The sequence below is a fragment of the Hydra vulgaris genome, chromosome 12, assembly GCF_038396675.1.
Source record: "Hydra vulgaris chromosome 12, alternate assembly HydraT2T_AEP".
NCBI lineage: Eukaryota > Metazoa > Cnidaria > Hydrozoa > Anthoathecata > Hydridae > Hydra > Hydra vulgaris.
In genome coordinates this window covers 45,486,153-45,504,776 of record NC_088931.1, presented here as the reverse complement: position 1 = coordinate 45,504,776, position 18,624 = coordinate 45,486,153, and the positions used below count along the sequence as shown (strand labels likewise).

The window sequence follows — 18,624 nt, the reverse complement described above, 5'->3', positions numbered from 1 at the left end:
TATTCAATTGTTGCGGATGGTAGTGTTTCTTTCTGTTAATTGAGAGATGATCATTAATTACTATTAATGATAACCCCTCTCACACACCTCCTGGTAAGTGCAATGATCAATTACTTTCAGTCATATTTTATTTCCAATAGGTTGTCTGTTTACTACAATACAATAAATAACTCTCTACAATTATATTTTCATAAGCTTTCTGCTATTGAATAAGTTTATATTATTATTAATTATTCCTTATACTACAATTGTTCAACTCTGGGTATCCTTCATAACACAATTTGGGTGTCACCTTCATAACACAATGTACACTCAGATATAATTTTGAAATGAAAATTCTAATTTTTAAATGAAAATTTAAATGAAAATTCTGTCAATGTGTTAAAATTAATGAAAAAGTTTTAGAAAAACTTTCCATTATTTGTATGATAAGTTTTGGTCTTATTAATATTTTTAATTATTTCAACATGTGTCTCAGCCATCCCATAGTTATTAAATTTATAGTTGACACTAATATTTTTCATAGATAAAGATGTTTTAATCATTGAAAAAAATCTCAATGAATATTCAGATAAAAATGGATTGTTAAATTAAATTTGAAAAAAAGTATGGTATTTGAAACAGCAAATTCACAATAGTAGCTTGAGTCTATTATAAAAACATCACAGTATTGAGTCTATTATAAAAACATAACAGTATTGAGTCTATTATAAAAACATCACAGTATTGAGTCTATTATAAAAACATCACAGTATTGAGTCTATTATAAAAACATCACAGTATTGAGTCTATTATAAAAACATCACAGTATTGAGTCTATTATAAAAACATCACAGTATTGAGTCTATTATAAAAACATCACAGTATTCCCAAAAAAGCTATTATAATTATTTATTTACAATTTATTTATAAACATCTTGGGATAGTTCTTGATCCTCATTTAGATAAAAAAAAAAAGTTAACAAATTCTACAAGCAGCATTATCAAGGCTTTAAAGGCAAAATATCAGTTTATTAAAATGTAACCACGATTTAACAAACAGTTCATTGATATCTTAAAGTTAACAAAGAGTTAAATGGATTCCAAAGTACCAGAACAAGTTGTGTTCAATGTTATGGCAATGTTTAGAAAAAATAAAATATGTAATAAAATAATAAATGTATACCAGAAAAAATAACTTTGTAGTTTAGTCGAAGCTTGCCATCTGCTAGTGCGATCCTTGCCGTCATATTAGTGTGGTTTTAAAGTCTTAAAATATACACCGCAATCTACAGGCTTTATAAATTATTCAAGCGCATTTAATTCCAAAGAATTTCAGTATGAAAAATGACATAGTAGGATTTTTTAATTAATTTTTTTTTTGAATCAATGTTATTTGTTTTTGTTTTATTTGTTTTTAAAATAAGGGTTTCTCGTCTTATGACTTTCCTGATAATTTTAAAGAAAGCTAAACGTAAGAATTTTTTTTTATAGAACGGAAGAACCAAATAAAATTGAAATTTTTATGGTACACTCTTAAATATAATAAAGGAGACGTTGATATAAAAGAGACCTTGATATAAAAGAGACCTTGATCACCTTATTAAATATCCTGAATTGTTTATTTTTATACAAAGTAAAGTATTTTTCTAATTTTATCTTTTTATATCTTTCATCTAAGCCGTTTATCACTATAACGTTTTTGTTCTCCTATTGAAATGGCATTTTACAAATTTTTAAATTTTTAATTAATAAAGAATATAGGTGAATGACAGCATTTGTAATAGATATTTGACAAGTTCTTTGATTTTTAAATGGTAAATAATGGGTGATGCGGAAGTTATCGGACAAAATAAAAACGTCAATAACTTATTTATAAATAAAAAAACAAACTACTATTATATTTTTTTTAAATAAAGCATTTATCTTTTAACAAAAATATATTATTTTTTATATGAAAAAACACCACCATCTGCAATTGATCTCAATTTTGCTCTGACGTCTTACATATGCGACTGTAAAAAGTTTAAATCTATTTCTTGTAGTTTTAGTTAAATGCGATCAATCAAAACTTGTTCTGTTGAAGCTTGCCAATCTCCCTCGTAAACCTTCTGTGCCAAATGTCCCCAAAAATTTTCAATTGGTCGTGCTTGAGGCACATTTGGGGGATTGGATTCTTTATCAACGTAACAGACATATTAGTCCATCCAATTTAGAGAATCTTTAGAATAATGAGAACTTGCTAAATCTGGCCAAAATAAATAGTTAAAGTCTCCATGATACTTGTAAATTGAAGAAGTCGTTTTTCTAAACATTCATTAATACAAATTGATGAATTGATCGCTACAGCCTTGGAAGTGCGAAATAATGGCTCGGACATACCACAAAGTTTATATTTTATAGAACGTTTATGCCTACGCATAAAACCACAAAAACTGATTATTATGCTCAAATAATGAAATTAGGATTTGTCCGATAACTTCCTCATCACCCGTTATCGATAATTTATAATGTATATAAGTTTTGTTGAAATTGATAAATTTTGATAAACTGCAAATGGATATAAAGTTAATTTTGTTGTATTTTGCATATGGATCATGTATGGATAAAAAAAACTGAAATAGCTGACAATCAAATCAGCTATTAAAATTTGATTTTTGATATTGCTAAAGCCTTAAAATTAAATTGTTTGAATGTTGGCGCTGAACAATGGTGTAAATGTGGATACTGTAAAACTGTTACTTGAAAAAGAATGTCTTTGTTGCGCACCAAAAGCATTAACAGGGACACTATCCATGGGCAACATGGCACTGTTAATACTCTGATTTTTAGCAGTTGTTAATAGAATCAGCCTCTCTAAGAGCTACCACAGAGTTCAGAAAACCTTACTACCAGCCTGCTTCAGAACCATTAAACTAAGTTTTAAAGTTGTTCTCTTATCAGGAGATAACAGGATAAGTTGCATAACCACTATCAAGGAAGTTTAATCAAAAACCTATGAATAGAGTCAAGAAGGTCCAGCATTTATCATTGTAGGCGAGAAACAATGTAACTGACTAGCAAAATTATTTTGCTTACTCCTAAAGTCTTTGCTAAGGAGGCCTCCTACAAGACAGTAGCTGGTTGCAGTTAACATCTACCCAAGATGTCTAATTTTTTGAGACACCATCTCTAGCCTTTACTCAACCAAGAGCCCCAAGTCAGGGGATTTTAAACGAATTAAAGAGTTTGTTTCTCTTAGCCTTTGCTTAAAAAACCACACCCTACAAGGCAGCAGGGCATGGGGCAGGTAGTACTGGCTTGCATGATACAGTAACATGGTGATTACGGTGATCCTAATCCAGATCTGACCTGGAATAATTAAAAAGATCTACTTCCTGCAATTAATACCTTAAAATATTAGCCATGATATCTTGGAAATGCATTAGAAAAATATTACATTTAACAAATACTAGAGATAAGGATGAGTGTAAGTTTAATAGTTGGAGTGTTTAGTTAGTTAATGAGCTCACACTGTATCAAAACAGATTTAAACATTTAAACAGAACATTTAAACAGAACACATACATAAAGTAACTTACAGGTGAGTAAAAACCATGCCAGAGGTTTAGACAAAATATAAGCATACAAGCCTTCCCAGGAAACGTGTGCAGTTCTTCGTCTTATATGTCCACGCACAGGTATTTTATTTTGGACAACTTGGTCGCAGCCGTTTGCAAGTTTTATTAAATCTTGTTGCTGAAAAAGTTTCAAAAACAAAACAAGCAAAACTAACAAAATAGGAAAGTAAAATAAACTTAAATAGAAAAAGAAAAAAATAATAATAATATAAATTATTTGTATAGTGTTTTCATTTTTGTTTCTTTAGAGTGGTTGTTATTTTCAGCAACAAAATTAGATAAAGCGAAATGTGCATATACTTATATGAAAATAAATATAATTATATAATACAAAAAATTATACATTAAAGTATATGGATTTATTACATAGATGTTTTCGTAAAGGGAAAATATATACTTGTTACATTATACAAATGTATTTTACAAACACATTGCAATTTATATTTTTGTTTTCCTCTTTAAAAAAAATAAAGTTAAATAAAAGAAAATCATTATTTTTTATGTAGACATAAAACAGTTGACCAAGTTGTCTAAAATAAAATACTCGCATGTGGTCATACGAGACAAAAAACTGTTCGCATTTCCTAGGAAGGTTTGAACATACATATATAAAGTAACTTACGGGTAAGTAAACACTGCACCAGAGGTTCAGACAGAGCACAAGCATACATATAAATGTAAAGAGACAGAATACAAACATACATAAAGCAAGTTACAGGTGAATGAACACAGCGCCCAAGGTTCAAACTGAACACAAGCACCCATAAAGTAACTTACGAATGAGTGAACACCACGATAGAGCTTCAGACAGAACACCAACATATGGATAGCAACTTACGGGTGAATCAACACTGCACCAGAGGTTATTTAAACGTTTTCAAAATGCCTCCTCTTTTTTTTATTTGATTAACAGTTTGATGTTTGCATGCTTCTTCAGCCTTTGCCATTCCTTGTGGATTTTCAGAACTCATTTAACTATATCATGCCGATGGGCGATTGGGAAACCAGCATTCTCCCAAACGTCAAGTACCTGTTTCACTTTTACCTCTGCACTTTCTTTCCATACTACGTTCAGCTCTTTGCAGTGATAAAATAAAACTGACTAAGTCTCTTGCAATAAAGGCAACTTCATAGTATGGTTTACGTTAGAGGCTGGTGCTCCTATCAGCCACACTAGAGACTGATGTCTTGTCTTCATGACTTCATCATTTTGTAGTTATGGTGGTGGCCATTACAAACCAGTGACCACTGAAACAAAAACAAAAAAGTAATAAATTGTTGATAAATTAGCAAGAAAGCATACTTCTCAAATGTAATTTCTCCAACCGCAATGAGCTGTCCTATTCTGTCACATTATGTATAATTCATAAAAGTTGCAAGGGTTTGTCATGGATATTTTGAATATCTTTAAGTTTCAGAAATTACCATTATTATACAAATGATAAATAGTGTTACTACATGTGTATGTGTGTAATTCAGAATCAGTTTTACTTTGTTAATTCTATTATATGAATCAAATAATCATTACCTACACATTCAATATTGTTGCTACTGCTGATATCATCATAGAATATTAAGTTATTAATGTATGATGCAATAGCACATTGTAAACAACACATACTAAGTAAGTGATCAAAATTGATACAATAGATATATTAAACTTAACAACTATCATGATCTGTAATATGCATGCTGTAATACAGTAAAAGCAGTTCATTTAAATTTAGAATTGCTAATTATTGAATTTATCTTTTTTTACATTAGGGTGAATACAATAAGTTACAAAACTATTGTACTAATTTTGTAAAACATTTAAAACAAAAAGATTGCCATGATCTTATACAGGAAAATATAAACAGTCCCCAAAGGTTTTGGAAAATCATAAAGTCAATATTTCCAAAACCAGGAACTAAATCAAGTACCAGTACATCTTTTATAGAAGACTAATGCAAAAAAGTCAGAAATATTTTGCTTGTTCTTTGCCTTATGTGCACAATCCTAAAGTCAAAATGGTACATTAGCAAAATACATCAGCCTCGACAAAAACTATTGCCGTTAATCTGTTTTATCTGTGTTATCAAAGTTTCTAAAAAAAATTGTACATTATCTATTTTCTAAACATTTGGAAATCAACTTACTACTATCTGGTTTCCAATTCGGATACAGGTATAAATGTTCCTCTAAGGTTGCTGCAATGTTATTTATAGATAACACACCTAAAGAAGAAGACCAAGATAAGCTTGTTGGAGTTGTATTTTTTGACTTATCCAAAGCATTTAATACCCTGAGTCATAGTCGCTTGCGTAGTAAATTACCAGCTTATGTTATAAATAACAAAAATTTAATTAGGCGTGTGATCTTCTTAATGGTGAACGAATAGTTTTTTGCGATGGATTACTATTTAGCTTTTACTCATAAAAAGTGGATTTCCACAATGTTCCCTTTTGTTGGACCTTTGCTATTTTTAGTTTACTTAATTGCTTTGTCAAATGCTCAAAACACACTGAAGTAATAAATATTGCAGATGACATTGTTACTTATTTTTCACATAAGAAATTTAATGTCTTTGAAGAATTATTAAACCACAGTTTTTCAAAATACTTTCTAGATAATGAACTGTAGCAATTTAAAAAAAAACAAAACAGAGAGTATGATATTTGGGACATCACAAAATCTTAAGAAATGCACAAAAGAACTAATGTTATCTTGAATAATGACAACATTAGGATAACTGCTACAAAGCACTACAAGTACCTTGGTACCACTATTAATATAACTCTTTCAATGAGCAACCATTTTAACAGCATTTATAAAAAAGCTTCCTTACATATGAGGTTACTCCACAGCTTGCAAAAGAATATCAGCACATACTCCGCAAAAGAAATTTACCAAATTTGTATTGCTAAAAAAATTAGCAGTACAGTTTTGTAATTGAAGTTGTATTAATACAATCACAATTAGCAATACAATTTTGTAATTGTAATTGTATTAATACAATTACATTGTTCGAACACTATTAACATAATGTTCAGTAATGTTATAACATTACTAAACATTATGTTCAATAATGTTATAACATTACTGAACATTATGTTAATAATGTTAGAACATTGTTTACAATGTTCAACAATGTTATAACATTAACATAATGTTTAATAATGCTACAGATAATTTGTTCTTGCAAGTTCCATCATAGATACAATCTTGCTGTCTGGAAACATTTCCTTGACAGTATTGGTAACAGAGTTATCACTTTATCCATAAACAACATGCTTAAGTATTCATTGAATCTCTGCATTAAGTTTATTTGCATTGTTATAAATAAATGGAATTGTTAATAAATGATATAGTGTACCAGGATTAAGTATTTTTACATGTTTCAATAGATTCTGTGGCATCTTTAGATTTCTTAACAAAATAATTTCTTTTCTGTTTTTGAACCGGCTTTTCATTAGTCTTATTCTTTACATGACTCTTTAACGCCACAATGCCTGTGTTGCTCATTGATATATATAATATTATAGACTGGTTAATTACCTATCTAGATAATGTTATGTTGCATCTCTAAATTATTTATTTTGAGTATATTAATAAGCTGATTTTGGCATCCAATTCCTCATAAAAGCCCAATATGCTGGCTATTATTTAGGAATGACAAAACTACCTCTAATTGCCAATTGGAACCTGTTATCTAAAAATGGTATTTTAGAATTGAATATCTATATCTTAACAAATATTAAAAAGAGTTATTGTGAATAATGATAAATTTTTTTTAATAATATTAGATTTTCTTATTGTTGAAAATGAAAAAATAAAATCTTTTTATTTTAGAGGTTCCTATTCTCCACTTCCAAATGAATATTCCTTAGAGTTAAAGTCACTAGTTGCACACTGTTTAAAGAGAAATCCAAGGTATAACTTTCTTTATTCAGAAATTTAATTTTTTTCCTGTACAAATTATGATGAGTCTTTTGGGTAGTCTGTATATTAAAATCTTTGGGTCTGTATCTTGAAATCTTTGGGTAGCCTGTATATTTAAATATTTAAATCATCTGAAACTGAAATTTTTGGGTCTGAAATTGAAATGTTAGATTTTATCATATATAATGTAACATTAAATAATGTTTAACATCTTTTTTATTGAACCTAGGAATGTTAATGGCTGCTAGGTTTCATTTAAAACTACTACTATCAGTATCAACACTTTAACCTAAAACAGACTTTGATTTAAAAACATGCGACTATGAATGAATTACTAAACCATTATGTAAAAACAACAAAAACATTTCAAGGTTAAATCTTCTTTTTTATTAATGATCTTCTATACAAATTCAAAAGTACAAAAGTAAATATTGCTATTGTTGGTAAATCGTTTTTGTTAAGATATTCGACTATAATTTTATCTAATTCTTAGCATATTAGCATTATTTAGGCTCTTTCCAGTGCTCTTTAATAAGACCGATCATAAGGACTTCTGGGACCACCTAAAAAACTCCAAAAAGAAAAAAAAAATTTTGTTTAACGCTAACACTAAAAAAAAGGGTTTTATTTAGGCTCAAAGCTTTAAAAAAAAATATAAAAATAAATAAAAGCTATAAATATTTTCTTAAATAAATACTAAACATTATGAAGTATTTAAATGTCAACATTAAATGCAATTTAATAAGGTTATAAAAGTTTTAAATTAGAAGAAAACTTAAATGATTGATTTCTTTTGACAGGGATTTTTAAGTTGACATTTTTTGCCAGAATACCCAATATATATTAACTACGCTATTATCCTTTTTGTTTAATTGATGACTTGACTGTGTAACAGCACAAATTTTCTGACTGTTACATCATTTTGATTTAACTATAGTTATGTATAAACATATCATACTCTTCAAAACACTCATAAAAATTACAAAAATGACTAGCTCAGGTATTTGTATTATAAGTTTTTATAGACTTCACTACAACTTGAACTTAAATGTTTGTCAACAAACACAAAACTATCCTAACAGAACTTGCTACATTTTTCTTATTATTTGCTAAATTTTTACTTATTATTACATAGTGAATGGCTATTTTAGGAAGTATGACATCTCTAATTATAAGCATTACCTAATTTTTGTTTACTCTCTAGTTTTATCTAATTCTTAGCATATTTAAACATTCAATAATTTTAACTTTTTAAGATACTAACAGATTAAATACAATTGTTGGAAATGCTTTTCCTTAATATTTCTTATGCTTTGCAAAAAGAAAATGCTTGATCTATAAGGATTCGAACAAACAAATGATCTCTCATAGTGTTCAGTTGTGATATTTTTGCTATGCGTTGCAAACCTTGAATTTTGGATCAGTTTGTTGAGGCTTTCAAGAGCTTCTCTCAAATTTTGAGCATTGGGCAGACAAAATTGCTTTGAATAAAATTTTTTGAAAATTAATATGTTTGATAACATATTGAGTTCACTTAATTTATCATCAGGAATTAAATAAGAAGTTTTAATAAATTCAATTAGGATTTCACCAAATCTTTTGTTTTTTGTTTTAAATTCACCTATTTTTAAAATAGGTTCAATCTTTTCGTTTTTATTAACAAGCTAAAACACTTATAATCAAATGTCTTTTAGTTAAAACTTAATGCGACTTTTTCAAGAAAATGTGCAAATGTATTTTCAAGAAAATATGTAAATATATGATTGAGTATTTTTACACACACATCAAAAGACTACTATTTTTTCAAAAAAAGGCGGGTGTATGCAAAAACTATACAGGGCGTGAAAAATAATTACGAACCTCTAATTTAAGAGATATATGTCAAATAAGGGAGTTTTATTTTCAAATAATTTTTATTCTAGTTAATACGTTATTAGATATATAAAAGATGCTTATTGAATTTAATCAATATCATTTTTCAAAACAAATTTTTGCGCATTTGCAAAGTGCGCACAAATTAATGCTAATAAATATGCATTGACCTAATGAATGTAAACTGTTATCCAAGTGATTTTTTCTCAACATAGTTCATTAAATTTATTTACTAATAAAAAAACGTATAAACTTGAAGAAATTAAAATAAAAGGGACTAAAATTGTTTTGACATTTCTTTTTTAAAACTTTTAGAAAAATTAATATCATATTGAGTATTTAAAGTTAATAAAAATATTATATTATTGATGTTGTTTAACGGGCAAAAAAAATGTAAACTATAATCAACATGATAATTTTAAATATTTTATTAGATTATATATATTTCAAGTGAACTTAAAAAAATTTTTCCTAAACATTTTCATATGCAAACAAACATTACTTCACTTTAAGGAAAGTAAGAGGACAAAAAAAAGCACACTATAGTAGAAAGCAATCATAGCGTTTAAGCATAGTTTTTTTTTAAAGTAAATGCGAATGCATTCATTTTAATTTTCCATGCTTTTGTTTTTCATATTTTAGAATGGTTTTTTTAGTTTAAGTTTAGTTAGTTTAAGACTAAAGAAAATGCGTTGTAAATTTTAGTAAATAATTGTTTTTTATCATAAATATGTTTTTTATTATAAATATCTTTTTATAATGAATAAAAGTCACATAACTATTTGAAAAAAAAATTACTAAAATAATGCATTCGCTTTTAAAATTTTTAGGCGAATATCAATGTTTGCACAAGCTAAAAAAAGACGATGTTCTTTTTTCTGTCTTTATTTTAACAAACGTTCACACATTCATCCTACTTTTGCACCCAGCTATGGATTACTCAATTTAAAATATTTCATAGTTTAAATTTTAAGGAGCAAGAAAGTGCAGCAAAACTTTTAGGATCATTTTGAAAAAAGGTTAATAGTTTAAACCAAAATTGATGTGGCACATTTGTTCATAATTGTGCATTTAAAATCGATGTGGCTAGCACATTTGTTCATAATTGTGCATTTAAAATTGCATATTTTAATTGTAAATCATAAAAAAAGAATTATTATAAAATAAAATAAAAAATATATTTTTATTTTTTAAGGACAACTTAGTTTAATCATTAATAGAGATTACAATTGATACATTACATTTTTAAAATTTTGTTGGCTCAATTTTTTTTATTTTCACATATTATATGTTAAAACTTTTTGATATTTGATGAAGAATTTTTTTATTTTCACATATTTTATGTTTACACTTTTTGATATTTGATGAAGAATTTTTTTACCAAAAAGTAGTTTACTTTAACATTTTACGCCTAAAATGAATAAAGCTGAAACTTTATTTGTCTTTTTTTGTTTATTTGTAGACTTTTTGTTGTTTTTGACCTAATTTGCCTCACTGTGAGTGGTGCAATAAAGTTTAAACAAGTAAAAATTTATTCAAATAAATTTTTTTGTAAGCAATTTAAAAATAATTATAAGAGAGACATTCTTATTATTTTTTATTTACTAGCAAAAGTGCCAATTAATTAATATTAAATATAAAAGTTCTAGTTGCAGGTAATTTGAAAAAAGTGTAGTTAAATAAAACACACACAAAAAAAGTGATATTAAAGTTTGGATGAATCTAGGTTTAACAAATAAAAAAAATACATGAAGTAGCTACTTCTGGATTTTTACAAGCCTGGGCATTGACTCTATCAATTTCATGCATAGTCTTTTAGAATTGAGTTACACAATTTCAATCACCCACTTTAAGAGTGTTTTGCTTGTGATTTTAACACATTGCTTGTGGGTACATTTCGCAGCAGCTTGGCAAGGAAAAATAAAAGTTTAGTTTTAAATTTAAATTTTTTAAACACTAAAGAATAGAAATGCAGAAAAAACAAACCATGTCGTTATGTTAACTCTTACTAGTACAGGACAAGCGTTCAAGTAATAACCTTTAGAAAACATATTAGTACTTATCTCACGCGCCCAAGCATCAATTATCAGAAAATGTTGTTGCTGAAAATAATTGGACAAATTTTGACAAATGATTAGTCTTTCCTGACACCATTTTTTCCTTGTAATGCACTCTATGACCATTAAAAATGGCTTACATTGAGCATTGTAAGAACCAATTTCTTGATTTATCAAAATCTTCTTATCAGTCTCTCTGCTTACACCATAGTTATTTTTCATATTTTATATTTTCATTTAAATTCGGATTAAAAGTTTTGGACTGAATATGACTGATTTTTCCTGCTGTTTATGATGATGCTATGTTCTTCTTGATCTAAAAGTTTTTTCAGTCATCCGGACCTCTGTGTTTTGGTTTACATGTTTTTACAATTTGTAATAGTTGTGCGCAAGCATTTAATACATTTGTTTTTCAGTGATTTTAAAGTGTTCAATAAATTAAAGTTATTATTTGCTTTCTTGTTTAAAAAAAAACACGTTTTGAGCCCATTTCAAGCCTTTTTTAGCATTTAAATACTTCAAATATTGCAAGCTTCTAAAATGCCAGATTATTAATACTTTTTTTTTGTCAAGAATTAATTATATTATTGATAAAAATTACTAAATTAAGTTATTAGACTCTTTATACATTGCCAGTAAGTATGCTATTTCTAAATGTCATGTTTTTAATTAGGGAAGCAATTAGGGAATTCAAAAAACCGTTAGTTTTGGTGTTGATTTAATTAACATTTTATATATTTTTTAAATATTTTAAGTGTTAAATATATATATTTTTAATTTAAAATAATTGGCACTTTATATAGTTATATAATACACTATAGTTTTTTTTTGTTCACAAGAAAAAAATTTTTGAACAAATTTTTACTTGCCCAAACTTTAATGTACAATTGTAATTTGTTTTGTAAAGTGAAGCTAATGAGATGACTCATGCAAAATGTGTAATTAGAAAAGATGGGGAAATTAAAAAGCTAATAAAATAAATTACTAGTGTCACCATAAAGAAGTAAAAGTTTGAAACTTCTTCACTGCTTGGTAAAATAAAAGTTAGTGTCAGAAGATGTTTAAGAGATGCCATTCAGTTTTATATTAAAATCAATGTTAAACTGTCAGTGACTTTGATTATATAAAATGGCTGGTCATCCTGTCTCAGTGCAAATGCAGCATTTAGTCTGAAGTTTTTTTCTTAAGAAAGAATAAGCTTACTTTTAACTTTTAAATAATTTTTTTGTTTAAATAAGTCTTTTTTTTTATATCTTTTTTTTTTAATAATTTTTTTTTCTAATATCTTTTTTTTAAAATAAATATCATGTGACCTAACAAAGTCCTATGATGTAAGAATGTCCTAATGTAACAAATGATAAATTTTGTAGATTATCAAATAAATATTTTGAGAAAATACTTTTTGTTATTTTAACTAAATGTTTTTGAAGAAACTTTCCATAAAACAAATAACTGGATTGGTGAAGAATTTGGCCAATCAGAGTATTTGTTCTACTGAGATGTAAATAGTCAATATTAGCTGGTGCCATATTGAACATTATGTCAAAAATTGTATGGTGAAGAGTTAGGTTTTTTATTGTAAAAATTTTGCTGGTAAAAAACTATTTTGATCAATAATGCCACATGAACATGGTAAAATTTACACGTAAAAACTAATATTTTTACGAAAAATTTGATGTGACTTTCTTTTTTCCTTCTTTTTTACAGTATACAAAAGAAAGTCCTAGCCTTACAAAAATAATTTAAATTTTTATCGTAGGCCCAAAAAGATCTTACAAGATTTTTACAACAGAATATGGATGAAGCATTGGATAAAATAAAAAAGAAGACTATGACAATATATGCAGCATCTAAATTTTATAAAATACCAAAGACATCCCTTGTTCAACGAACACAAGCTCAAGTAAAGAGTTAAATAGGGCATCCAACAATTTTTGATAAAACTGGAGAGGTTAAAATTAAAAATTGGCTAATTGATATGGCCAATGTTAGTATGCCAGTCACAAAGGAACTTTTTCTTCTGGGTGCATCTATTTTAGCACATAAAATGAATCTTGACCAAAAAGTAGTTGGCACTCGTTGGGCACGCAATTTTTTCAAGAGACATTCAACACTTTCGATTGGAAAAACTCAGTCACTTCCAAAACACAGAACACTAGTTTCCAAACAAGATATTAAAATGTGGTTCCAAAAAATAACAAAGTATATGGATAAAAATGATTTATTGTCTGTATTTGAGGATCCTAACCTTGATGAGTCATCTTTTGATCTGTGTCCATCTATTAAAAATGCAATTGGGCAAAAAAACAAACAATTTTATAACATCAATGCAAATAGTGATAAAGAAAATTTCTCAGTTATGATAACAGTAAATGCAAGTAATTTATTTGCATCACCTTTGGTTTTGTATCCATATGAACGGCGAGTTCCACCAGAAATTGCAGCTGACTTTCCTAAAATTAGGTTATGGGTAAATAAGCCAAAGGTTATCAGATGTCCCAAACATTTTGCGATTATATATCTGGACCTTTCATTGAATTTTTAAGGAAAAATAATGTCCTATTGCCAATAATTCTTTTTTTAGATGGCCACAAATGACATTTGACCTTAGATTTGAGACAATTTTGCAGAGAAAATAGTATTGTCATCATTTGCTTGCCATCTAATTGCACCCATTTTGCACAACCATTGGACTGAGTTTACTTTCATGTTGCAAAAGAAAATGGACAAAATAGAGGGTGTTGATCCCACAACTTGAGAAAAGAACATGGTTCCAGAAATTCCATTAGAGGAAATTCCAGTAAGTAATGAATTGAATTTAAAATAATGAATTGAAAATCAACAATTGAATATAATGAGACAGCTTTAGCACCAGTTCAAGGACCTTTGCAAGTAAATGACAATGTTTTTGAGTCAATATTTGTTAGTCCTGAAGAATTTCAGAGTAAAAAAGTACCAAAACAAGCAACAAAAGTTTCATCAGTCATTACATCTGACAAATATATTGCTAGATTAGAGGAGAAAAAGAGAGCTAAAGAAGAATTAGAAAGACAGAGAAATGAGAAAAAGCAACAAAAAAAGGAGAGAAAAAGAGCTAAAAAAGAGTCTGAGAATAGGAAAGAAAGCGAATTTGGTCTGAGACAAGTCTGAGACAGGAAAGAAAGCAAATTTGACTAGAAAGTTTGAAAGAAAAACAAGTAAAAGCAGCTAAAAAGTATAAAACTAAGTAAAACTATACGTAGAATAATGGAAAGGAATTTTTAATTTTATATTATGTGTAGAATTAATAAATCTCTGTCAGAAAAATGTCTTAAGTGTATTAGTCATTTTAATATTCAAGATATATATAATACTAAACATTAGGACTTTCTTTTTTACTTATTAAGACTCTCTTTTAATCCAAACAAAATTGTAGTACTTTCTTTTTGTCATCACCTCGAATTACATTACAGCTTTAATTAAGACTTTTTTGAAAGTATTCATGCCTAAAATAGGGTAAAACTGAAAATTTATTTATTATTCTACAATATTATTAAAAAGCAAGAATTCAAGTTCATTATTTATTAGTATTAATTTGCTCTTAGAAAGTCCTAGTTTTCAATATCTCTATAAATTGAGATATTGAAAACTAGGACTTTCTTACGTCACACCAAGGTATATTCTTTTTTTTGAAAGTAGTTAAATTTGATGATTTTATATTTGAAAATATATGTAATTTAGAAAACTTAGATGAAAATAAGATATCTTATTTTGTATCACTGATAATTATTTAATAAGAACAATATTTAGCTTGAATAAATATATTATTGTATTATATAATATATGTAATAGTTATTAAAATGTTGCATTATTGTTTGCTTACCTAAATTAATTTAAATTTATTTAAATAACCTGAATTATTAATAGATATTTTTCTGAAAATTCAAAAATTTTTTAAAGTGAACGTCCTTCTGTTAATACACTGTTGAAGAAAACCATTATTCAAAATCGGATATCAAAATTTTTATCAAATAAGGTATTTTTATTTTAGTTGTAAAATATTTCAGCTTTACTTTTTTTGAGGAAATAATTTTTTTGTTAATAAACTGTAAATATCATATAAATTTGTTGGTTTTATTATTGTATAAACAACTTTACTATTGCGATATAGAATGCTTTAGTATTAAAATAAGGAGGGCTTTACTATATTATATAAGAGGATATAATATATTATATAGAAGATAGTTTTATTATCATATAGAAGGTTATTCTATTATTATATAGAAGGCTATATTACATTTTAGCTTAAGTCCTCCAATATGAATTTTTTGTGGATCTTCTTTTTTCAAATTTTTTTTTGTGTTAATAATTTAAGTTATTGTATAAGAATATAGCAAAAAATGGTGCCTGACCATTTTTGAGGGTGCTGAATCCAAAAATGCAGAGATAACCCAATTTGTAATTTTCGATGGTCGTATTTTTGATTTTAAAATAGTCAAAACATATTTTCTGTTCTGAAAACCATGGGTTGCACTTTCACTGCAAGGTAATAAGTTCAAATCATCTAAAACTACGCAAAAAGATGACTTTTATTTCTCTTTCATGTAACAGATAACAAATAAACAAAAGAAACACTTTTTGTTTCAATGGTAACACTGTATCTTGTCTTCTACTACAAAAGTTCTCTTCAAAATCTGCCATGACTAATTGTCTTTTAGAAATACTTTAGATGGCTTGATAGTGATTTTATGATAAAAGGGAATTAATTTCATCGATATTTTTGCTCTATGAAATCATTTAATAAAATTTTTACTGTTAATAGTTCAGTTTTATTAGTTGTTGTAGGCTGTTTGAAATCCACTGACTTTTTTATTTTTGTTACTGTCATCACTTTCATATTGCTCCTCCTAATCATCATTTTTGTATCATAAACTGTTATGTTTGTGATAGGAGTGGATAAGAATTAGGCAACTCCTAGACTTATTATTATAAAGAAGGCTATACTATAATTTATTGGTTTCACTTTTGTTATATAGAAAAATGTACCATAATTATGTAGAAGGCTTTACTTTTATTAAATAGAAAAGTGTACCATTGTTATGCAGAAGGTTTTACTTTTACTTAAGTGGAAGACTTTACTATTGTTTTAAAAAAGAATTTTTTATTTTGTGCAGTAAGTCTTACTTATATTATATAGAAGGATTTACTATTGTTATATAGAAGGCTGTTGTATTATGATATAAAAAGCTATATTGTTGTTATTAAAAAGGCTGTATTATCATGTAGAAGGTTATACTATTATTATATAGAAGGCTATATTGCTATAATGTAAAAGACTTTACTATTAATATGTTGAAGGCTATTTTAGAAGGCTTTGCTATTATTGTGCTGTAAGTTTTACTTATATTGCTGCAAAACAAAATTATCTTAAGTTCATTTTTGGCAAAAATAACTTTTTTTACTTATAATACTTCTTAGGTAAAAAACCTCTCACTGGATGCATGGAACCAAGACTAATTTTTTGCCTCTATGAGTAAAATTCAAATATTTTATTTCCAAAAAAGTTTTTTTAAAAGAAATGCAAATCTTAAGTCCATCTTGACTCAAGTGAAATAAAAAATGCAAGCAATCAGCTAGAAATTGTATCAAATGTATCATGTTCAATATAAAATTATAAATGTAGTTTTGAAAATATCATAAATATTGCGTGGTTGCATTCGCATCTCAAAAAATCAGCTGTGAAAAACATGTTTTAGAAAAAAACTGTTCCAACTTTAGGACGCATTAAAAACTGAAGCCAAAAGATTTGAAAAATATATTAACTAAAAATATGTTCATAAACATGTAGACTGCCATATATGTAAAAAAATTTATGTGTGATCTTAACTTACTCTTTAGAAAAATCAATTTGAAAAAAGATAAAAAACTGATTTTCTTTATAATACATACATATATTTAGGTATATAATAAATACTTTACAATATTATATAAAAACTAGTATGTTAGTGGTAGAACAAATTGAACCAAAAATGTTCTACTTATTTTCTATGAAGAAGTATACTATTCAAGATAACGTTAGTTTTATCAAAGCCACTTACAGATACACTAAAATATGATCTTGAGAATAGGTGACACAATTTGACATGAAGTTTTATCTTCATTTTAGTTTAGAATTTGTTCTGTTACTGGCCATTTGTTTTTGCCACATGCTGCTACATATTCCATGCATGAAACACTTATACTTTTCTCATGTTATTAAATTAAATAACTAATTGAATATTCACAAATTATTAAATTGAGTAACTATACTTGAATAAAACAATGTTTAAGCGTTGTATTGCTGAAGACACCAAATAATAAAATTTACCTTTGTAATGATACCAGGGTACAATATGCTATTATGTTCCACAGCCACCCAACTGTCTCTCTTATACGCAGCTAAATCATTAATAATAAAATGTACCTGAATAAAAAAATGCAATAATAATAGAAAAAATTCACTAATACTAAAAAGTATTAATGAATTCACTGATACAAAAAAAAATAAATAAATATTTTGATATATTCTGATTTTAATTAAAATCAGAGAGTTCTCTGTTATTGTTATTTAACTATGTTAGTATTATATTTTAAATACAGTTATAATATATTACATTGTAACATTCACCTGCTCTTGTATTGCCATTCCAAATTCATTTTTATCATCTTCATTGTTATTTTCAATATTTTAACCATTGTAGTTATCATAATTGTTTTTATTATTCAGTTTTTCTTTGTCAATTAGCTAATTGCTTGCGGTTTCTACCTGATACGGTTTCTAGCTGATTACTTGCGATTCTTTCAATGATCCTTCTTTATGCTTTTAGCCCATCTCGAAAACAAAGATTTATTCTGCTGCGAAGTAACATATTGGTGGGATCTAAATTTTTACGAAGTAATTTCTCCACCTGATCTGGTCTCATTTTCTTACCTGTCTGTTGACCTTCCATGAAATATTTATACAGCAAGGAACTTTGAGAATAAAAAATTGTAAAGTGGTTCATACTGGTAGGATATTGTTCACATGCAGATTTAAGAGCCACATCAGATATAATAAGTGTTGATATAATGTCTCTTGATATCTGCAAATGCAGTTGTTAAGATGATTTCATTTTGGTACAAACAATTTTTCAACTTTATCCATTGCCGATGTTATC

The 18,624-nt window shown here is 27.1% G+C and overlaps 1 protein-coding gene across 7 annotated transcripts in view; it reads left to right on the top strand.

The window, feature by feature from the left end:
• Nucleotides 1–18,624, top strand: part of LOC101235086 (serine/threonine-protein kinase Nek1) — a 295,109-nt gene that overhangs the window by 42,842 nt on the left and 233,643 nt on the right. For all 7 annotated transcript variants that reach the window (XM_065813420.1, XM_065813417.1, XM_065813419.1 and 4 more), the window contains exons 11-12: nucleotides 7,431–7,511; nucleotides 15,389–15,464. In XM_065813420.1, the coding sequence (XP_065669492.1) occupies nucleotides 7,431–7,511; nucleotides 15,389–15,464 (157 nt within the window). The remainder of the gene's footprint in view (nucleotides 1–7,430; nucleotides 7,512–15,388; nucleotides 15,465–18,624) is intronic.